The sequence below is a fragment of the Platalea leucorodia genome (assembly GCF_965183815.1).
Source record: "Platalea leucorodia genome assembly, chromosome: 3".
NCBI lineage: Eukaryota > Metazoa > Chordata > Aves > Pelecaniformes > Threskiornithidae > Platalea > Platalea leucorodia.
Genome location: NC_138825.1, coordinates 79,260,650 through 79,284,301, shown reverse-complemented (window position 1 = coordinate 79,284,301; position 23,652 = coordinate 79,260,650). Strand labels below are relative to the sequence as shown.

At 41.6% G+C, this 23,652-nt stretch overlaps 1 protein-coding gene across 2 annotated transcripts in view; it reads right to left on the bottom strand.

The window, feature by feature from the left end:
• Positions 1-11,948: 11,948 nt before the first annotated feature.
• Positions 11,949-23,652, bottom strand: part of PREP (prolyl endopeptidase) — a gene marked incomplete at its 5' end in the record, with an annotated part of 111,778 nt that continues 100,074 nt past the window's right edge. The window contains 3 exons of one of the 2 annotated variants that reach the window (XM_082306442.1): positions 11,949-13,909; positions 16,288-16,444; positions 21,285-21,416. In XM_082306442.1, the coding sequence (XP_082162568.1) occupies positions 13,615-13,909; positions 16,288-16,444; positions 21,285-21,416 (584 nt within the window). In that variant the 3' untranslated portion in view covers positions 11,949-13,614. The remainder of the gene's footprint in view (positions 13,910-16,287; positions 16,445-21,284; positions 21,417-23,652) is intronic. The other variant, XM_082306441.1, reaches the window with a different exon arrangement.

Sequence of the window (23,652 nt, the reverse complement as noted above, 5' to 3'; positions counted from 1 at the left end):
CTGAAAACCATGTTTTGCGCAAGTAGCAGGGATGGAAAATGGGAGTTAAAAGGTGGAGACCAAGACTGCACTGGCATCAGTGTTAGTATCTATAGCAGAGTCACTTAAGTTAGAAGAGAGGAGGAAAAAGAATGAAAAGAAATCAGGTTAATTAAGTGTCAGTTGTCAAATGAGCTCATAATTAAGTGTGAGTAGAGCAAAAGATGTGTAGGTGTTTAAAGGCATTTCTAGTAATAAGAGCTGGCATCAAAAGCTTAGTTCTGTCTTGTTCAGAAAGCAAAGAGCTTGGGAAGCAACTTGATAGACCCTTGCATGAATCAAGTGGTAAGACAGCAGTAACGCATAGGTATTTACACCCTTTGCATAAGACCATCTCTGAGCATTTTACTGTTTTGCTCTTTCAAAACACTGTGCTTCTCAATCTTTCCACAGGCTGGCAAAGCTACCTCAGATCATTACAGGAGATGAAGACACGCAAGGACTGAGCATAGAAGTGCAAGTCCTTTGGCTGAAAAATCTCATCAGTGGTGGGGCGTCACATTCAAAGAAAACTTGAGCTTACGCCTTATAATCTTATTTCTTTTTAAATGTTAAATGGCTTCAATCATTTTCTGCTATGGCTCTTTTATCCCGCAGAGGTCTCAAGGGCTGAAAAGGGTTTTAAGAATGAAGAAAAGTGTTTCCTTTTTACAACCTCTTCCTCACTTTTCTCCCACCATTGCTCTATCCTGAATAATCCTCAGGATGCATCATGGAGACCTGAGAACGCTCATGCTTTTTTTTTTTTTGTTTCTATTTCAACAGTAAATTGTATGTAAAACTGGTCAGCTCCAGCTGAGGGGACTGTCCACACTTTTGTGGTCAGAGTTACCTCCATGAACCCATGCACTGTCATCTACCGTCTCTGCTTTCTTCTACAAATTCTGCAGATTTTTTCCCTAAGCTTCAGCTGTCACAGATGATTGCATGTTTTTATTAGCATGTAATATGCCTTTTTAAAAAAAAAATTCTGCTAAGCACTCAACCCCAATAACATCTTGTGGCAGGCAGTGCTGCAGATTAATCATGCGTTGTGTGGAACTGTTCCCCTTCACTGTTTGTAAAATCTCTGCCTCTTTATTTTCTTTTAATGTCTTTTTGTTTCTAGAGAAAGTGCAGATTTCAGTATCCAATTTACCATCTCGGCAGTGTTCATTGTCAATATATCTTTCATGCCCTCCCGTTTCACTTTTCTCTGAATGAAAAATTCCTAATTTTTCAGTCTCTCCTAACAGACATCTGACTGACTGTTTTTCGTATGTGCTTTCCTACTTTTGCTTTGTCTTTTCAATGTAGAACCGTCACAGTTCAGTGCCAAATTTCAGGGGAGGGCTTAATATCTTCATCGTCTCTCCTCTTCCTTATTGGTGCTGGAGTTTGGGGATTTTTGGGTTGTTTTTTGTATGTTTGTATGTTTGTTTGTTTGTTTAATTCTAAATGTATTTGTGGATATGTTTTTACTGGATAGTGCGTAGATCAGACTAGGACTTTCCAGGGCTTGAAGTGAGGAGGCGCAGAAGGGCGTCAGGCTGCCACTTTTCTAATGCTGAACCTCCCCCAGGGGCAGGGCTGGGAGGGAGCTGCTATTTTAGGAAAGCCTGCAGGAGTCCTCGGGGTGAGCTGCTGGTATGGGGCTGGCCGCAGGAGGGGCAGGTCAACAGCTCCCCAGCCTCCTGCCCATGGTGAGGACCCTGCTCCGGCCATCCCCTAGCGCGTGCTCTTGCTCGCCCCGTCACCAAGGTTGGCCGTGATAATTAATGACCTGCATTTCCCAGGATCGGTCAAGGACTCGGTTAAATATAGGCACAAAATTAGCAGTGGTAGAACTGCCGTAGTAAGTTATATTGGAATATCTCAAAAGGTATTTGAGGGTCCTTTTGTACCATCTACGCTGCAACTTCAAAATTACATTAGTATGACAATTTCCCTGCTATTTTTGGGTCTGATCTGAAAGTTCATTGACAAAAAGGGAAGATTCACACCCATTGTTGTGGTTTGGATGAGGACTGCCTTCTGCTGCCAGTCAGTTTTCAGCTTCCAGTACTGAAAACCTGGGCGGGGGGATGGCAGTTCACTTTGAAGGATCTCCAAACTCCTCCATTCTGTTGCGTTTTACTTGATTTAGACGTTGCTGGCTGTGTTTACCTGAAATGAGAATAGGGAAATGTAGTGCCAGACAGACATAGTCTTTGTGTCTCCACAAAAGATGCAGTAATGAAAACGGCATGGGGTTTGCAGGAGGAGAAGACTACATCGTCTCTGGGGGGCCTGTGCCTCTGAGAAAATTACTGTGACAAGTGGCTGCTGTAGAGGCGAAACCACTGTTAGGGCTGAAATCTCTGTAAGCTGCACGTCTTCCAGCGTGGAAAGCAAAACTTATACCAAGTGCTTTTGTTGCCAGCTTCAAGGACCAAGATGAAGGAGATGCACAAGAGGTGGCAGCAGTCTGTAGGGACAGCTTGCCCCGGTGAAATAATGAAGGAACGGAAAAAACAACAGAAGCTAAACCACAGCTAGTCCCAGCTCGAGGAGCTAATTAAACAGACCAGGAGGAAGTTCAGAGCAGCGGTCTGTCTTGGGTGTCAGCTGGTGCTGACTGTTTGTTAACCAGGGACATCCAATTCTCGCAGAAGTACCTGGAGAGAAGGTTTTTCAGATCCGTGACAAATGTTCAAAAAGTGTTTCTTTAAAAGACGACAGCTGGAGTTAGCAGCAGATGGTGAAGGCACAGTGAAAGTAGGATTTAAAACCAGAGGGCAGAATGGGAATTGTAACGCTGGTACCAAACATTCCTGATGGGCGAGATTCAGGCATCCATGGCAAATAAGCATGCTGTCTCAAGTCCCCGTTGCATCCGAGAAATAAGATTTGAGTGAAGCATAGTCCTTTGGAGGACCATGTATGTGGGAACCGTATGTCACCCAAGGAGAACAGCTTCGGAAACTGGTTCGAGGGATTTCTGAATTTCTAATAAGTGATCTGGAACAAAGCAGAGAGAAAATTAAGCAAAGCCCCAAGGAAAGGTCTCTGCATGTGTACGTGAGCCTGCAGCTTGTTTGGTTTTGCCATAAGCTTTGTAGTGATTCCTGCATGCCGAAGCTCTAGGTAATTCAAGGAGTAGACAAGGTTAAAACAACAAGAAGGTCAAAGAATGAAAAATGAGCAGGCGTAGTGTGATTAGGAAAGATGAGAGCACTTTGTGGAGCTCAAAGCAGGTAAAGAAAATAAGATATTCCTGCAATGCGTAATACAGTGTAGAGAGAATGGGATGGGAGAATGAGAAGGGTGAAGCTGCTGCTGTAAGCTCAGAGTCACTAGGAGGATCTATGTCAGGCAAGCTCTAGGTGTTTAAGTCTGAAACCGCAATTCAGAAAACCCTGTCAATTCATTACTTCCCTCCAGAAATGTCTCTGATGTGGGCTAGAAAGCTCCCTTGGTAGCTAGAGGTCTCCATCGTGCCCAAGCCCTGACCTGAGCTGGACTCCTCCTTTGCGCTGAATGACAGGCCCTGGTTATTCAGTGGCAGGGTCAGGCTCCTGCGTGCCTTTTCTCCTGCCAGCCTCATGCGTTACAGCACAGCAGGACAGCTCAAACAAACGAGCCAGTGGGAGGATTTTGGTAAGTCCTGGGGAGGCTGGGGCTCCCCAGCTGCCTCGCCTTGGCTGCCGTTGCTGGTTTGAGGGGTCTCCTTGCTCGCTGTGTCTCCCTTCAGTTACCTATAGGTCTGTGTGGGTCTTGGGTTGGCAAGCCAAGGAGATCAGCTCCATGTTTTGGTTGTAAAGAGGAAGACTCCTGGGAAGCTGGCTTCTAGGCTGAACTGGCATTTTCAACAAAACTTGTGCTGGAGATAAGGATGACATGCTCTCCCAAAAGGCTTGCGCAGCCTTCTAGGGCTTGAACATAAGAGTGATTAGATTCCCTAGACATCTGTTGTCATTCTGAATAGTGGAGAAAACCCTCAGATGAGATAAATATACTAATAAACTTGAAAAAAAAAATAGCTTTGAGTGTAGAAGATGTTTATACTTAAAGGAAGAGAAAGGTTGCCCCTGTAATTTGACAGCATTCAGGCTCTCTGCTGCAGCAGGGCAGGTGGTCCTAGAGACCCCATGCTCCAAATATATTTCCCGAGTTCCCACGTAAGTGCATTTTCCTGTGCAGCCAAGGCCCATGTCAAGCGTCAGCACTGCTCTGGCACGTGTACAGACAGCACAGCCTTTCTGCGAGCCGGTGCATTAGTCTGGATGACAACAGAGGTATTAAATACACGGGCGGCAGCAGCTGTCCTTCCAGCCTTGGCAGATGGGGCCACAGTGCCAGCAGCCCTTCTCCGAGGGGTCCTCCTGGCGCTCTGTGCTGTGGAAGCAGGCACGAGCCTCCCAGCACTTCCACCTCACGCGGTGTTTTCAGCTGTTCAGAGGTTCGCCGGTGCGGTGTCACTGGGCTGCCTGCTGCAGGGGGGACATGCATCGTGCTCACGTGGGGCTGCGTGCCCCCGGCCCTGCGAGACCCTCTGAATTTTACCACGGCAGCCAGGCAAAAGTGATTAACGCCAGACTTCTGCCTTGGGGCTGGTGTCAGCTGGAAGAATATTACATTTGGGGACAAAGGAGGAGAAGAAAAGAAATTTTTTTTTCCAGAATGATTTATCACCAGCTGTTTGAGTCTAACCAGATGTCTGCAACACTGAAAGCTGTCTTGAGGGAGTTATTTATTTAAAGAGGTACAAAACTTTTCATAGTGGGCCACATTTGCTAAAGACAGGCCCAAGTCAGGAGCTGCAAGGCACAACCTTTAGCTGCCTGGCTGAGCACTTGCCTTTGCGTGTGTGGGCAGCCTGAGCAGATCCCCTCTCCTTCCTCGTTACTCAAAGAAGCAGTTGCCTCTGCTCTGAGACAAGTGAAGGATTTCAGAACCCAGAAGGATATAAAAAAAAAAAAACAAACCAAAGAGTGACCCCAACTCTGTAGTTTAGTATCTACCAGGACATGGGAGATCCCTGGAATTTGCCTTAGCCTATATTGGTCTTTTATATTTAGATCATGGGATAAAACAGTGAAATGGTTTTGGATGCAGGTGCCAGAGCCCAGGACATCCCTGTGGAGGGTGAGCTGCTGCTGTGCACTGCCTGGGGCATGACTCCTGCGTTTTATCATTGCAGCTTGGTGTCGCCCAGCCAGGGAGGGCTACAGGGTCACTCAACCCCAAACTCCTCTCCCTGGGGACGGTCCCAGCCATGAGGCTGCTGCTGTGTTTGAAAAGGGAAAGAGGGGAAAGCTGTGATTCGCAGGGAGCTCTGTCCTAGCAGATTGTTTGTTAAACATGCTCTGAAAATGCCTGTTGAATCACATCCCCCAAAATACTAAACCAGAGCAAACACCTAGTACCTGGCCCCAAGTGAGGTGCTGAGTTATCCGAATTGAGTAAACTGAGCCCAGACAGAGGCTTTACTAAAAGCCACGAGAGGATTATACAGTCAAGTGGAGATGCCTCGGGCTAACTCTGGTGTGGGATTTAAATGCCAGTTAAGTTGGGTCTATCAATGCCTAATTTTAGGAGCTAGGCTTTCCAGAAGAGATGTCAAAATTCAGCAAAGTGCCAGACCTCTACAAGAGCAGGGGGAAAGTAAACTTAGATCTCAAAACGGGATTCAGAGTAGCTGTCAGGTTAAGCTTGAAGTCACAGGAGGTACGAACTGAGCATGCAAAGCACCTGGGCATCCGAAATCCTGCAGCACCCAGGGCACTGACACCACCATCTACAGGGATGTCTGAATACCCCGTTCTCTACCTGAGAGAGGGTCCGATGCCTGCTCCTGAGAAGGAGGGGCCTCTATTTATCCAGTAACTGGAAACTAAATCTGTTTTATTTCTAAAACTAACCCTGCAAGTGTTCATCTCAAGTGTTGGGTAGCCCCTGTTACTGTATTTGTGCTGTGGGTAGCCTGTCTCCTGCACTGACCCCTTGGATGGGCACTGTAGCTTCTCTCCAGCCCTGTCTCTGGCCCCATCTCCTTTTGTTCCTGTCTGGAGCCCATGGCTGGACCCTGGACCTGGTACATTGCTTGCCGTGTTGGGAGCTGTTGGGCCCCATTACCAGCCCCCAGAGCTGCCCACCATGGCCCGACCCCATGGGACTGCACCATCGGTGAGAGCATGGTCTGTCCTGGTGTCCCACTTGCTCCCAGCTCCCTCAGCTAACAGCTGAGGCCACTGCTAGCTGCCACACAGGGAACCTGGGCTGTCCAGAGGGACTTAGCCTTGGTGACCACATCACCTGGCACCATCTGCAGCTAACAGGCAGGACAAGGGAGCTGCTAAACAGAGGACCTACAAGCCCCAGGGGAGCCTGAGATGGGGTGGCACCTAGGCACTGTCCCAGTCTTGGAGGATTCCCCCATTGCAGGGGTTTAGATCCCTGTCAGCCATTTGGTGGTGGCCAAAAGGGAAGATCAGCTAGAAGCTGCCGTACCTTTCCAGCTGGCTGGAGAGGGCCAACTCTCCTGACCAAAAGCTGCCCTCCATTTCAACTCTTGCCCTCAGCCACCAGTGGAGGCCACCCTGTAGCACTCCGGTCCATAGGCAACCCAAAAAGCCTATCCGCACCTAGGCCTGCAGAGCAGGGTGAAGTGGCTGAGTGGTTAAATGATTCAGTCTATCACGTCCCTCCTCAAGTCACTGGTGCGTCATCCTCGGCTCCCAAAATAACAGCCAAATAGAGAACTTTCATGGTTCAGTGACTACAGCTAAGCACCAGCCCGACGGCTGGTGTAGGAGCTTGGGATGGGCTACAGCCAACACGTCTCACAGCCAGCCTCTGGCAGCCGGGGGGAGCGGCTCTTCCTTCAGCTCCGCAAGCAGGAGCTCCACAGGCCTGTGCATCTGAAAACAAAGGTACACGGTTCTTATCCTAAGAGACATGACACATCTGCATTTGGCTGGTGGTTGCTCCCCGTGTTTCTGACAGTCCTGCTGCAATAGGCATCTTGTCCCCCACAGTCACCCGGAGGGACTGAAGAGGCCACAACATCCCTCTGCAGTTAACGCTCTGATGGACATTCCTTGAAGCTAATTAGATCCGTAAAGCAGAAATCAGTGCATGTTGGTGTTAAGCCCCGGTGAACAGAAAGCATGTTTTCCAGAATGCCTCTCCAGGTGATATCCACCATCATGGTGACACTTTCTCTGCTTCTCAACCCAGCGTCGCTGTCCCCATTTGGCAGAACAGGCTGCCTGATTCTCACCGGAGGGAACAAGCATCAAAAATAACGAAGGCCGTCCAAAACCTCTAATGAAATGGTCTCCATAAGGTTTCTAATTCATTAGCTGGAAGCGATTTTGTGACTTTGATACCCCTCCCCCTCAATCGGCTTCCTCTGGCAAGCGCAAAGGCCCTGGAAGGCTCCACCAGGCAGGAAGAATGGGCAGCAGGCCCACGGCAGCAAACTGTTTAATGACTGGGTTGTTGTGCGAGTGACTGTCATCTGTGAGAGGAGGATGTTTTCCAGTTTGTCCTTGGCAGCCAAAGCTCTGCAAGCCCGTGCTACAGGATAACCACATTGCGAATACATGGAGTTTGAAGAACTTTTGCTTTTAGGCATTTTGAGTGATGGGTGCTCTTGCGAAGATCAGATTTGGATCTGCACTTCCTCCAAGCTCAAGGAGGTCTGAGCGTCTCTAATCAAGAAAAGCAATCCCTTTAATTTCAAAATACAGCTGGAGATTTGTTTATGTACAGTCAACAACAGAGATTTCCCAAGCTCTGCAATTTAGGGGCAGTGATCATGAATGTTTATTTCACCTTTTTACTGTAATGCAAAGTTTTGCTAATACCTGTGTCTACCTAGTGAAACACAAGATGAAAGGTAAACCATAGCAGAGCTGAAGCTTGGGTCCCTATGAACGGTCTTAGGTCTACAGCTTTATGCCATTCACGATGAAAACACATTTTTCATACTGAGAAGCTTTAAACTAAATCAAAAAGCAATTTCAGCAGCAGAACGTTAATTATTAACACCAAATATATGAAGTAGGAAGTATTTAACAGCCCAGCTACTGAAATAGATACCTGCACATACGTACGTTTCAAAGCTTGTGCTACTACAGCAGAGCTTCCTCTGAAATATAACACTACCAGAAAACATTTATTCTGTTGAGAAATGACACTGTTTCATTTGAAACAATCAGAAGACACTAAGTATTGTTTATCTGCTCCTGTTACAGCTCCAAAGGATTCTGAATAGTGAAATGCCCGAGCCCTTTATTCAGTTTCTTTCCCAAGAAGGAAACAACAGTTCACGTTACAGCACTTTGTCACTTGCTCTCAAAATGGCATGCTGTTGTTGCACACCAGAAACGGCCTAAAAGCATAAAGCAAGCACAGAAAGCAGTTTTTCACCAGCTAAGCATTCTCATCCAAACTTCTAAACAATTGCATTAACTGGTGTATAACTAACTAATGAACAGATTTCTCTGTTATTTAGTATGCTCACAGTTCAATGACTGCTAGGTGGCAAAGCAAACAAATTTTTCACTGTTGTTCATGACTTCTGACACTTTCAAAGAAGTCCCACAGGAGAAGAGAATATATTTGATAGCATCACTGAAATGCAATGTATCTTAATGTTCATCTGTTCTTCTACTGAGATGTCAGAAGTTAAGTATAGCTCTTCGCAGGGAAAGAAAAGCAGCATGAAAATGATGGTGCTAAGACCTAAATGGAATTACCACCTATGAGTCCAGGTGCCCCTGCTGAATTAAGGTATTTCATTCAGCTCAGCCTACAGCTGGTCTGTAGCTTTCCTGTGTGCAATCTTGTATTTGTAATACAACCTTGTTTCCTAAAACCAGGAAATTCCACCCCCCTCCATGTCTGGGGGAATGCTTGTTTTGGAAACCACCCAGTGAACGTTCATCCAGTCTCCTGAAGTACTGAAAGGGTCAAATCAATATGAATACTACAAAATCAAGCCCATTCTATTGCTTTTCTTCTGATTATTTCCCCAGTATTTCCACAGTGAGGCTAAGATAAAAATTATAGATAATATTTTGGGCCTAATATTGCCCTGTTTAGGTTATAGACAAATATCTGATTTAATGCTTCAATTAGCACTATCAGATACCTACCTAATATGGACATTATTTAAAATAGCATGCGCCCCCACACTTTAAGGGGTTCAAGAATAACGTCTCCTTCCTTTTTGCACATAGAAGGCCTGAGAGGCATTGAAAGTACTGCGCACACACAAATTGCAGTCTTCCGACCAGCACGCAGCAGGCTAGAAACGTCACATTTGCAGAGACATCATCCATCCACCGACTCCAGCTCTCGTGCTGCACCTGCTGCAGAAGCTAGAAATGTTCAGTGAAAATCACCACGCACTGACTCTTGCCATACAGACTTTCAGCATTAAACCTACTCTGCTATGGGTAAGGGCATGAGCACCAAGTTTGTTCCTTGCCTCTGTTGCTCCTGCTATCAAGGCAGAGGGATGTCTACAGAACAGAGATTCTCACTGACATGTTATTGCTCAGCTTCGGTTTTAAATGATGAATTTTCAGTTAATCTGCTCATGGAAAATTAGGAGAAATGGCCAAATCGCAGTTCTCCTAGTCCAGAATTTCAGTTCATTTCTGCAGATGGCAGTAGCTAGTCCAGCTTCCGCTGAGGGACTTCATCACTGGGCTTCTCTGCTATGAATAAACTGAAGACGTGAGCTTATTCAGAAATGGCTATTCAGGAATACTGTTATCTTGAGGACACACCTTGGTTATCTTCAGAGACGTGAGAACTGGAAGGCTACCCCAACTCCCCCTCTTGCAAGGGAAAGGAAAAAAAAAGCCAGAGGAATGCTTTTTCTTTTCCTGGCATGCAGTACAGTAAGGCAGAAGTAATTAAAAGAACATACGGAGAAATGAACAAAGTTGCCAAACCTGGCTGTTGAAACAGCATGGACTATCCAAATCCTGTGAGGTCTGCAAAGAGGCAATTGCACAAAAGCTCTCTACTAAACATTTTCAAAGTAGAAGAGCTTGGCAGAAAATTGGGTGGTTGTTTATTAGCTTGGCTTCCAAGTCCCTCCCTCGGCCCTCCCCCCTAAATCCTACTCAGCTTGGAAAACCCCTTTCACAGGAGAGGCTGTCAGGGAGAGCCTATAAGCAGATCTTTAGGCAATCCTGAGGGGCAACCTCAGGCTAAAAATAAATAAATGACCTGACAATATAGGTGTTTGAAAGCTGTTGCTTGCCGTATCAAATCCAAAAGTACTGCTGCTCATGTTTCTGCCTTCCTACAGACAGATGGCAAAGTAGAGTCAAGTCAAGAAAATCCTGGTGAAACGGGAGAAGTCCTAGCTGCCAGGAACAGGTGTCTCCAAACGCTGTCTTGAGCGTCCTTTATTCTTACATATCCACAGGCCAGCTGCCCTTAGTCCACCCTTAGATCTTGGTGGTTATATCGCCGGGGAGGGTGCAGCACCCATCTAAAGTCAGTACATCTTCCCCTCCCCCCCCCCCCCCCCGCTACCAAAATGTAAATTAACTCCAATGCAAAGGAATTAAAATATCTCTTTCTGTGAAGAATATGAAGACTCTCAGCTTTTAAAAACACTTCTGACCTTTTTCACATAAATCAACTCTGATGCAAATGTATTCTCATGGGAGCAAAACCAACTAAGATATCTTTACATTAGTTGTGAAGAGTATCAGAAGGAGCAATATGTAAAAAGTTCATTTATTTCCACTTAAAAACAGATTTTGGTTCATGTAGCTTAAGCCTCTTACAGGACTTTAAAGATTTTTCTGGTTTTGATCTTGGCATAAAACATTGGTATCTATTTTTCTAAGAAACATGATTTTGAAAAAGCAGATAGTTGTGAGGAGGTTACCTTGCCCAGCTAGTGAATTTTGCTTCATGTACTGGAAAGAAAAGGCACAAAATACAGAGCCTCTTCATAAAATAGCATTTCCACTGCAGAGGAAAGAAGTTAACCTTGAAACCAGACTAACAGAGATTTCATTAGGTTTTATACAGCAGGAATGGTTTGGCTCCAGGTCTATTTGATCCAAACCCTGAAGGTTTAAATCCCACTATATTGCAAGAGCATTACTCACTCAGAGTTAATTACAGACTCCAGTTGGAGCAGGACCCTTTCTGCACTGAAAGGAGCAGCTCAGCTAACAGGACAGCTCTGCAACATCACTTTTTTGGCACCTGAATCCTGGACTTGGCATACCTGATTAAGATCAATTAAAATGTCGACATTAAGACCCCATTACAGAAACATAGTGCCTTCTCAATAGAGATACCAGCATTCGACGAGGGATACTCTTGAACACTTCTTATTTTGTGAGTGGTGTCTCCAGCAAGACAGCTCCACCTTCAATACTATTGATTGCCACTTAGACAGAAATATTTGTTTCCAAACTCCCCACATTATGGGTCATTTGCCCCGATACTGAGCCATTCAGGGAACTCAACTCCAGCAGAAAGCTTCAGGAGGAAAATGAATGATTTTTAACCTGTGCCAGAAGTTTTGTGTTTGAGCAACTGGAGAATAAGGAAAAACATTTTTAGGAAAAAAGACCTGAAGAGATGATTGAGGTGGCTGTGCCCAAGCCTTTGCAATTCAACGCACCGACACAGTTCAGCTCTATTTCGTGAACGCCTGAGGACCATGTTTTCCACACACCCTGTCCTGCAAAGCTCTTGTCTCAGAGGTGAAGCTCTGCCCTCTTGATGATACTGTAACATTCAGTAAAGGGCCAGATGCCGCAATTGTGAGGTGTTACAAGTGGAGATGGCACTGCTTTACCTGCTTTGTTTCTGCCATGCAGGGAAGCTGTTGAAAATTCCAAGATGATCACAGAAAGCAGTTCACATACTTCTGAGAAAAGGGGGATGCTGAACCTGAACCTTGTTTTCACAGCCTGGTGACCAACCCTCCCTCAACTCCCTGTTCTGATTGCTTAATTCAATGCTGTGATCAGAATGCATCAGTCCATAGAGTACCTGGTAACACTATAATGCCCACAGATCACAAATAAACCCCAGATCACATACAGGTTTTAGGTGTGGTATTTCATAAGAAAGCAGAAATCTCCCCCCCCCCAATCAAATTATGCATAATAAGGGCCTGGGAGGGATGATCCCTCCTGGGTTGCAGAAGGAATCAGCAGAAGCCCTGGAGCATGACAGAAACACAGAGTGAATCTGGGGCAAGTTTATTTTTAATTTTGCTGCTGTTTACAGCTGCCTATTCCTCTCTTAAATACCACTCCCTCCTCTTCTTGGGCTGAGACACTGTTTGTTTAGAGATGAAACTCCTGAGCTGAGAGTTAAAATACAGGCCTTAGGGTCTAAGTATGAATATAATGACGAGCATGATTCTGGAGGAATATATCAGTTTATCCAAAATGAAGCAGCAGTGTTTTCTGGAGGGGCAACAAGACTAATAATAATTGGTAGAATACTTTTCTGCTCTGCAAAATCAAACCCTAATTGCTGCAGTGCATCAGAGTTTAGACAGCTAGTATGCAAATACTCACATCTACTTTACAGCTCTACAGCCTAGACGGGAAAGATATGAAAAGGCAGTTCAAATACTGTGCCTGTGTCAAATCATTAGGGAGTCTGACTACGAGCTCTTGTTGTTCTGCAGCCAGAACTAGGTTATATACGTATGTCCAGATTTTGGCTTGAGAACATTCTGTCAAAAGCATCAGGAAAAACTGAACTTGAACAATCTGGACAAAGCCATGTGTTTTTTTTTGTTTTGTTTTGTTTTTTGTTTTTTTTTTTTTAAACCAGTGTCTGGTCTACTCTTCAGAAATAGTTAAAGAGCTAACACAGCAGACGGGTTGTTGAAGAGTATCTGTATAGCTTGACTGAGATTACAGTGAGAATCTAAGAATTCTTCACGTTTTCTGGCCTCCAATTTTCTCTTCTGTGTGGAAATATATAACAAAGGAGAAAACTGGTGACATTTTGAAGTCTCTTTGGAAAGAAAGAACAATTTAGCAACATCATTATTATAGACTGTAACACACTTATGAACACCATGTAATATAAGCTTTTTAATAATATTTGACTTAATTACCCAGATTACTTTCTCTTCAGTATTTCACGGTTATCACTGAACACCTTCAATTTACATTCTTAAATAAGTTACTGTGTAAATAAAGGATGCTCAGAGTTCTTGTATGTGGACAGTACTTACATTTAATTACAGATGACTGGACATGTTTATAGGTGCAAAATACATTAAAATTGTTTACAGGAAATAAGCTCAACTAGCACTACCTCTGGAATCTAAATGTTCACAACAGTACCAACAGCAGCTTAGCTATTTATTTGAACATGCTTTTCAAAATGTACTTTGGAATGCAGTAGAAAAGAAATTCAAAGAAACACCAAAAAAAGGGAAGCACAGAAGATTAAAACTCCATAGCAGGTTGGATCGATAAAATATTAAACTGCAGTTCTTAAATGTAAGTACTACACCAAGTAGTAGTCTGGTTGGTCTTAAATGGTGTTAAAGCCCTTGAATTCTAAAGGAGACAGTAATAAGCATTTTGCCTATTCAATCCAATCAAGATTTAGGCATCGTGCTATAAAAGCAAACATATCTGACACTTCTTCTATAACTTTAGCAGTTGGCTTTCCTGCTCCGTGCCCAGCCTTGGTGTCAACGTGGATGAGAAGTGGATTGGTTTGTTTACGGCTTCGGCCCACAATATATTGCAGAGTAGCGATAAACTTCAGTGAGTGTAGAGGGACCACACGATCATCATGGTCTGCTGTGAGAAGCAGCGTAGAAGGATATTGGATGCCATCTTCTTCTGGTAGTTTGATATTGTGAAGCGGAGAGTACCTGAGAAGAGCACACAAATGTTTACATATTTTTTCCTCAAGACCCAACAAGAAGGTCCTCTCATACCGAAATCGTCACAGTGGCATTTGGTAGCACTCACAATACTACAGTTTTGTTGCAGAATTGCACTACTGGCAACTGATATGTGGTAGTGGCCACAGGTCTCTGCCTCTCGGATGTGAAGCAAGTACAGTTCTTTAATTTCAGAGAGGCCTATGCATACATCTCACAGAAATGCCAAAAATATCAGGAACGGGCAAAAGGGAAACTGCAGCAAAAGCTGTTGAGTTCACAGCGGATCCTTCCTGCTGCGAAAACGGGGAAATCAAGACTTTTTCTCAGCATACATATGCAGTCCAGGTCTGCATGTGGATGGCTTCTTCCCATCCAAATTTGGAAACAGTCTCTGATGGTAAGCCACAAGTGCTGTAGAGTTATTAAGTTTGCTCCCTCCAATATTTAAGCCACCTTTGAACATGCACATACTTTGAGAGAACATCATGCAGGAAACCGAAAGGAGAATTTTCAATAGATGACCTTGATTCTTATTTTTTGAGCAATGAATAACTTCCAAAATTTGCTTTCTTTGCAGGAGAATTTACATCTTTTAGCTACTGTAACATAACATAAAAGGTGTATCTACATATCTCAACACAAAGTACTCTCTAGCATTAGAAATGAAATGTAATAGTAAGTCACAAAGAATTCCATCTATCCATTTCATACTTCATTTAGACAAAGCCACATCTAGGAAGAATGTTACGTTCTTTAAATCAAGAGTAGGATGCTATTTCCCCCCCCTATTTCATGACAGGAAATACCAAAGGAAATTTTGCTTTATTTTTGAATGAATTTCCCACTTGGAGGAGTACCCATTAAGTAAGTCCGAATTATTTTTAAGAACACGTGACAATATTTGAATTGTCAAATTTGAATATTTGAATCTAACAGATTCCTGGCTTCCTTGTTTTCATCTAAGGAACAATGTAAGTGAATTTGCAGATTATGATTTGTTTTGAAAAGAAGTTAAATGATAGTCACTACATGCCACTCTATTTGCCTTATGTATTTTTTGGGTATCTGTAAAGGCAACATCTAAGCAACATTACATATATATCTTCCTACATTTGATAAGCAATTGTGAGCTGTTGAAAAGGAGGCAAAGAAATATTTCAGGTATTGCCACATAAGATGTTTCTAAAATTATGCATTGAGATTTTGTGAGTAAGCATGTGTGTAAGTAGGTATGGAGTGACTCTTTCCTACAGATGCATTTCTCCTAATCACAGAATGAATTTAAAACTTTGCTTCTACTTTACCTCTTCAGAATATCTGAATTCACAGATGTGCAGGCAAGTTTCAGTGTCCAAAATCATGAAGACTATTTGGACCATTTTTACAACAGTTAATCTTTTATCTATTATCAAAGTTACCTATTGCTAAAAGATGAATTATGAAATTTGTTAATTGTTTTGTGCACTATATTTACAAGAACATGTTTGCCACTGAAAGCTTATAGACAACTGGAGGTTTTGAAACAATCTCATTACAATGGGCCCAACTGATCATCTAGTATTTGGACTTGACATTGATTTGTTTTTTTTTTAATAAATGCTTTAGATCAAGTTAGATCTCAGTGTACTTGTAGCACGTGTACTTTCTAATATCTAAACACTCTATTAATTCAGACCAGCCGAATTGTTTAGTATGTCTGAAGCATTCCCCTGGAATGTCAATTTTCATTATTAAAGGAATACAAATGCAATAACAGAAGACAAGGTTCCAGAAAAATATTTTAAAATGATGGCACTAATTCTAACACACTCATTATTAGCCATATCCAATGTGCAGATCATTTCTGTTCTCACACAGCTGTCTCTCTTGTCTCTCTTTTTTTTTATTTTTTATTTTTTAAAATAATCTTTTCAGACCTCTCAGCGAGGAGTTAAGGAATGAATTAATATCCTGTTATGGTCTACTGCCATTCAATTCCTACAAATAAATCCCATCCACATTGTATAACATAATTCACAATGGTGATTGTCTCTCCCCCATGGTAAAAAATACAATTTATGTAGTGGTTCACTTGAGAATATTCTGTTGTGACAGCCTAAAGCAGTCATTATTCAGAAATAAAACCTTACAAGTTGCTAAAGCTGCTAGTAGAACAAGGTCTTTGAAAATATGACCAGTTGACTCAACAGGGCTTTGAAGATCGTCTTTCATGCAAAACTGACTTGTAAGGAAATGCTGAACTCCCCAAATCCAGTGTGGGAAAGGATGAAATAATTCTTAGAATAGATATTGAGCATGACAACCTGAAACTGTTGAGCAGACTATGGATTTTAACAACCACGGAAGTATTTAAAGGCACTTACTTGCACAGCCATTCAAACTGCTCTTTACAGTCGGAGCAACCGTAGTCAGTGGTCCAAGCATGGCCAATGGTGTACTTGTGGAACTTGAGCATGTCCATCACTCCCACTTGGGCAATAGCACAACCAAATAGGTCGGGGCGCTGATTAGCACAGGCAGCTTAGACAGGAAAACAACTCTATTAGTATTCATATCTTAAAGGATTAAGCTCAGCAGTGAAAGGTCCACTGTGAAGTTCATGAAAGACCAACTTCCAAAAAGCTGCCTTTTATAAACTCACAGTTTCTTTAAAAAAAAAAAAAAAACACCAAAAAAACCCCTGTAAAGTTAAAACAATGTGAAAAGAAATATAGATCGCCACATAATACCTGGAGCCAAAAAACTTCAGTATAAAATATCTGATATAAACCCAATTGCTCTGGGAGAAGACTGCCAGTAAATATGAAGTCAGACAGACTTTTAAGCAAAACTGAAAGCAGATACACAAATGGATAAAAATTATGACTCCCAAAGATGGTATGTTCAAAGGAGCTTAAGAGCTATTTCCCTGTTCTTCAGGCACCAAACATGCTGTTTTTTGAAAACCGCCTTCCAAACTAGCAAACTGGGTTTAAAGGAGAAATGCACTTTTAAAATATGTGAACTTTTGGACTACTGAATTTAAGTTTCCTAAACCATTCACTGTCTAAACTTTTAATATTAATATCAACAAAGAAGAGGGCATTAAGGAGCAAAAGCCCTCCGTTTATTAATGGAAGTTTTCTTCCATAATTACTATGTAAACACATATGAAAAGAGTTTTGATAAAAGCAGACTACTACAAAATCAGAGGAATAACCTCACTTTAATAAAGCAAATTACTGTTGTATTTTTTTTTTTATTATTTTCATCTTCCTACTACTGGAAGGGACAATTTCTTTAAGAATAATGCTTGCATCAGATATTTTAAAAATAACCACAGTAGGCCCATCTAGCTCAGTGTCCAATTTGTAAGAGTGGCAACTGGCAGATGCTCTGGGAAAAGGCTTTAAGCAAATACTGGGAGATATTTCCTGTACATTATCAGCTTTTGAGCTAGTTGTTTAGGTTTTCCCTGAGTTGGAATTATCTCCAGCCATCCTGTTAAAAAGCCATCAAAACACATATCTTCTGTAATACATTTATTTCCTTTCTTAATGTTTATTCATCTAGTGTTCATCATATCCTGTAGCAGTAAGTTTTCCAATTCCAATTTCTGTTGCTTGATTTCAATCTGTTGCCTGGTGATTTTACAAACTCCCCTGCTTTTTTGAATTTTAAGAAATAAGAGCACTGAGATTTTCACATTACTACAACGGATCCCAGAATCCCTTTCTTAATTCAGAGCTAATCACTGTCCATCCACACGTAGGTATACTCTTTCCCGAATTCTTCTATCTCCTAATTTTTGTCCATTGTGAAAATGGATCGTTTATTCCCATTCTTTGCCTCCCGCTAACCAGGATATTTCTATGACACAATGTTGCCTCCAGCTCAGCAAGAGCTTTCTTGCATAGCCTTATGGGAGGGACCTCGTCAAAAGCTTTTGAAAATCCAAGAATAATTCCTCACCTAGATCACTGTTACAAGCACCATACACTGCCTGACTCCTTCAAATAGCTCTAATAGATTTGCAAGACATAGCTTCAGCCTGCAAAATTCTTCCTTGTATGTCAGCTATTATTTATTGGTTTCAATTGGTTTTCCCATTAGAGAAGTCAGATTTATTCATCTGCAGCTTGTGGATCACCATGAACCGTTTAAAAATTGGCATTACACTTGCCCCCTTCTGTTCCTCAGATGTTTAGGCTTAGTAGCCTGCAATTTCATATTGGAGTTCACTTAGGATCTTGCGTGTGCACCATCTGGTCCTGGCAACACACTACTTTTCATTTGATTGATTTATTCCAAAACCTCCTCTGCTGATGCTTCAGCTTGAGTCAGCTCCTCAGAGTATTCCCCATGAAGAGAGAGACTGGTGCAGGGAACTCCCCACGCTCCTCAGGAGGGAACATCAATACAAATAGACCATTTAGTTGCTCTGCTCTGCCATTATCTTTCTTTAGTGCTCCTTTTACACCTCGCTACCCTGTAAGTCCCACAGATCCTCTGGCCAGCTTCCTGCTTCTGATGTGCATAGAAAGCTTTCATTGCTGATCTCTATATGGGAAGTAATTTGCTCATCAGTCTCCTGTGGTCTGTCAGTCCCAGTCAGAGCTTACATTCTACCCTATTTTCTTCATTTGAATGTGATTTCTGTTTTCTGAAGGATGTGATTTTACTTCTGGTCATTTCTAATATGTAACTATGCTAACTCTTCCTAGGTCCTTTCTGAGCCATTTTGACGAGGCATATATAGTGCCTTAAATAGCTGCCACGTAAAAGCTCTCTATCCTTTTAACTGAAGCTTTTGATCAGATTCCTCCCCTTCATGTTATTTCCTTTTATGAACATAAATTATATTCTGGTAGGAAAAAAAGCCAAAACAACTACCATAACATTTAATCTTAGTACTCTTTATTGCAGAATGTCTCTTGAAGCACTGTGTGTTGCTCAGGATTTTATAAAAAATTCCTGCTCCTAGTTCCCTAAATACTTACTTCAGTAAGAAATCACTTATGGAGACACTCGTCTATTCCCACTGCACCCCTTTAATTAGCCATAATACTTAATTATATGCATTAATAAACTGTAACCTGGAACAAGAATTTATTCATGAATTTTACTCCTCTACACATACTTTGAGCTTTAAAATTCAGTACAGAAGTAAGATTTCCAAACCTCAGCACTGTTTGTCTAAGCAAACACGGGAGGTCAACCGCTGCATTTGCATGAAGGAGGTTTTCAGCTCACAGCTGTGCTGCTCTACGCAGCTTTGGGATCACACTGCAGCACAAGGAACTCTTGTTTTGCAGCTGAGTGAGGCAAGAGCTCAGGGCTCTGCACTCCTCAGAGACACGTCCTGTTAGTCAGACTAGAAGGAAACAGTATTTTGGAAGAGTGACAATACTCTTCCTTGTCAGTGTTTTCTTCAATAAATGAGAACTGAGAAAATCTGGCAGTGGGTCCTTGCACCTAAAGTATGAGTTATGCTCCCTACTGTTGCATGAACAACTACTGCAAAATGCAGTTCTGCTTTGATGAAAAAGCACTTACAAGAATTTCCTAAATTCTCCTAATTCTACCCAGTCAAGGAAAATCCCTATATAGTTTATCAAGAGCATGGAAATCCAGCTAGATTGCCATCCATCTGCAAGTGCAAGGGAAGGTTTCTAACAAGAGATTTTTCAGAGCAGGGAGGTCTGGATTCCTACCACCTGTCTCCCACTGCAATGACGTACACTCTGCAGATGTCACTCGCTTCCCCTTACCGAAACAAGGAGCCCAGCTGACTTGATTCAGCCAGAAACACAGGTTTTTTGATGACTAAAGCTAAGTAGGATGAATCTCATCCTGACTGAAACTTAAGTCCATGTAACCATAAAAGAGTATTTTCAGAAGCTATGTAACATGTTGAAAGTTTAACTGCATTTCCAAATATATATTTTTACGCTCACATAAAATTGACTTGTGCCATGCTTGCACTCCCAATGGTGTGCAAATCCTTTAATCCTTTACCATATTCATCCATTTCTCTTGGTGCTCTTATTTACAATGCACAAATACCTCCTGCCACCTGTAACTGAGAAGCATATAAACAGAAAGCAAAAATACAGCTTTACATGAGCTTGTTATTTATCTCTAAAAGAACTGCTTTTTAAAAATAAGAATGCAGGAATAGCCAAGATGGCTTAGACCAAAGATCTGTATAACTCCAAATCCTGTTTCTTATGCTGGATGCTAGTTCACTGCAAAATAAAGTAAAATCAATACAGCCAGTATTCAGCAGCAGATAAATAGGGAGGAATATAAAAAGAAGAGCAAGCAAAGAGTAGGCCTAGTAAACCTGCTCATTTTCTATAAATCAGTGGTTTATGAACTTGAAATGCCTTTTTTTTTCTTTTCACATGAGTAGCGCAACTCTGTCACTGTCACATGCCTTTCATGCTGTTTAAAAAAATACAAACAAACCCCAATATTATTCATTTGTGTTTCCTTCTTTCAAAATTGAACAAGATCACCTCCCTTCTTCTGCTGCTACTTTCAGATACAGGGATTTAACGAGAAATAAAGTTTGTAGCTCTTTAAATACTGCTTAGACTATGAGAGGTTTATGTGACAAGCTTTTCTGTTTAAGAGGAGGCCATTAATTTCCTTGAATTTAAGAACACAGCAGTGAATTATATGTGAACAAGATGCCTTTGTAACAAAGTGCTACATTTACACAGTCCGTCAAAAGCTCATGACTTTTTCAAGTAGCCGTACTTGTATTTTACGTTTCTCACCAGAGACATTCATGATTTTATTTGTGGTCATGTTTTACCTGTACAATAAAAGTAGACTCAAATTGTTACATGTCCCTGTGCAAAGGCTTTAAATGTAGAACTATCATGTTTTCATTTGCTCTCTAAGAACAAGAACGCATGACTAGAGAAAGAGTGAATGAGAAACTCTGATGAAGGATTGCAGGACATGGGATTCTGGCTTACGCTACAGACCACACAAAGTTTCCCGATGCTACATAACATATTTCTGGTTATTCAGTAATTATTTTGTAATGGTTAGCCTTAAGAAAGAAAAATCAAAAACCATTTGTTTTTTAAAGCATTCCTACTCACTGTGTGATTCTACCACAGGGTTAGCTCTACCACACAAGCCAGAAATTGCAAGTATGGCTTTTAACAGTCAGCCTTTGCTAGAGACTGCAGAATCCCAACGTCCTATGCAAACAGCAAACGAAGTACAATTGTATATATTTAACAGCCGGTATTAATTAATGCATTGACATTCTGGCAACTTTTAAAAGAGGATCTCATAAATTTTTGTCTGGTTACTTTGATAAACCCAGCACCAAACCCAGGAAATAACGAGCAGTTCTTACCAACTAAGAGGCCCCCATTTGAGCCTCCATTAATGGTCAGCTTCTTTGGGGATGTGTAGCCTTCCTTGATGAGGTATTTGGCAGCACACTGAAAGTCATCAAAGCAATTTTGTTTGTTGGCCAAGATACCACCTAGCACACAAATAAAACAGATCAGTTGATGCCATAAAATCCATTTGATACCATCTCTTCAGAAAAACATGTGTGCAAAAATACCTGGGAACAATTCCAGTTTCATGAACATTTTAATAATTGATGCAGCTCAGAAAGACAGCAAAAATGAAAGATTCTTTCAACACAGAGAGGGTATAAGATGGTTCTGTCGATAACTCTAATGCTTTCAGAAACTCTGAATAATACATACCTATACTGTGGAGTAAGTGCCAGGTAATGTTCCTAACCAGTAAAATTAAAGCTAAAAGCTTTGCATTGCAAAATATATACAAAATGACCACATACAATCCACTTGAGGTTTGATCTAATGGGACTTAAACAGCATTAAACTCAGTGACAGTTTCTTAAGGCAATAAAGCTTCAGCTTATAAAATAAGCACTTCTGATTTCCTGGACATTCAATATGTGGCTGGTAATTTACTTTTTTTTCTATTAGCTGTTTTCAAATCGGATGATATATAGCTATGGTCAAAAAGAGACTTCAGAGTTGCATCTCGGTTTGAAATTTTATTAATTATCAGTATGGAAATACTTAAGATGCTGCCATCTTTTTGAACAAAATTCCAAATGGGATCAGATGTATGAGGAATAAATCATGACTGAAAACGCAGGTCCAGATGACATCACTGGTAAGACTTCCAGTTCTCAAAACAAAAAAATTTGCAGGGTGGAATAGGGAAGGAAAAGGATGGTTTTGCCCTACAATCTTTCAATTAGAAACGTAGAAGAAGAATGTCGACCTACAGAACTCACAGTTGACCAAATCTCATAATCTTTCCGCTTTAGATGCTTGTTTGGGAAGAGACTAAAACTGGCTTCTTGTCAAACATTATCCTACCTTAAGATCTGCCTCTTTCTCAGGCAATTAAATACTAGTAAGAAATGGGAACTAGAAAGAAAATCTTCATATTCCTATAGCAAAGGCTGTGGTCCAGCCAGGTAAGAGGGGCTCAGTGAACACAGAAGTGGAACTCCAGTTCCTTCTACTTTGTTTGGAAGCTGGATGTTTATTCTAAGCTAATTGCCTAAGGTTCCCACTATGGTCCAGGAACCTCCAGGCCAATTAATTCTACCCTAAAATAAGTGAGATGAGCTATAATCTGGAGGTGTCTCTTTATCTCCATTGTCCATCCAGTGATCCTAGACACTCAAGTTTACACTGGATGCTTCATTTCTATGTTGCAAAAGTTTGGTAAGATAACTCTGACATTTAGTCATACAGATCTTGTAGAACTGGGACCAGTAAATTTTTAATTTTTTAACAAATACACATCATTCTCACATTAAGAAGACCACTGAAGAGAGACATACTGGGACAACGAAAAAGTCTTCAAATGTGTGGCGATAAAGGAGAAACAAATCTTACTCTGCTCAAAGTTCTGGTTTGGTGTAAGGTCAGAATTCTATCTGTACAATTAAACCTAAGTAAACAGACTTCTCTAATTGCTTCTGGAATTAACAAAGAACAGATATATATCTTATTATGCAACTGCAATAAAAGACTTGGGTCAAAATTAAGCAGGAAATAGGTGGACCAAAGAAGCATTATCATATTAAGATAAATTTTATTAAAACCTATTACAAACCGATCGGCAAATTAAAATTAATGAAGGATACTTCATCTTTAGCAATAATATCCTGTATCTGCAAGCATGTATAGCTTCTATTTATGAAACTATTATATATTTAACTCAATTGTGTGGAAATGACCGAGACAAAAAGTTACCACAGATGAAATAGTAAAACCAAGATGTAATGATCTCGGAATACCATTTTGTTTGATAAAAAGTTACTATGAACTGTTCCCATGGCAAATTACTGCATCATAAACACCACTGTTTTGGTGCATTTGCTTTGCTGACAACATCTCCAGCCATTTATCCACCAGATTTTTGGGATATGAATAAGGTGTCACCATTAAATAATGATGAGTATGGTACAGAGATGAGTAGGGCTTTTTCCAGCCTTTTCTTCTGGTGAAGGGATGGAGAAAATTGTCAGCAATACGGGTGCGGACAAAGACAATCAAAGGATTAAGACAAGGATTGGATGGGAAAAACATGGAGAGAAATACATCAAAGGTATTAAGAAAAGGGGAAAAGAGATTGACAGGGTTTTGTAGTGAGTGACTTGGTTTCCCCGCAGCATAAAAGTCAGCTTAAAAAAAAATGCAAAAAGGTCAAATGCCTGCCTA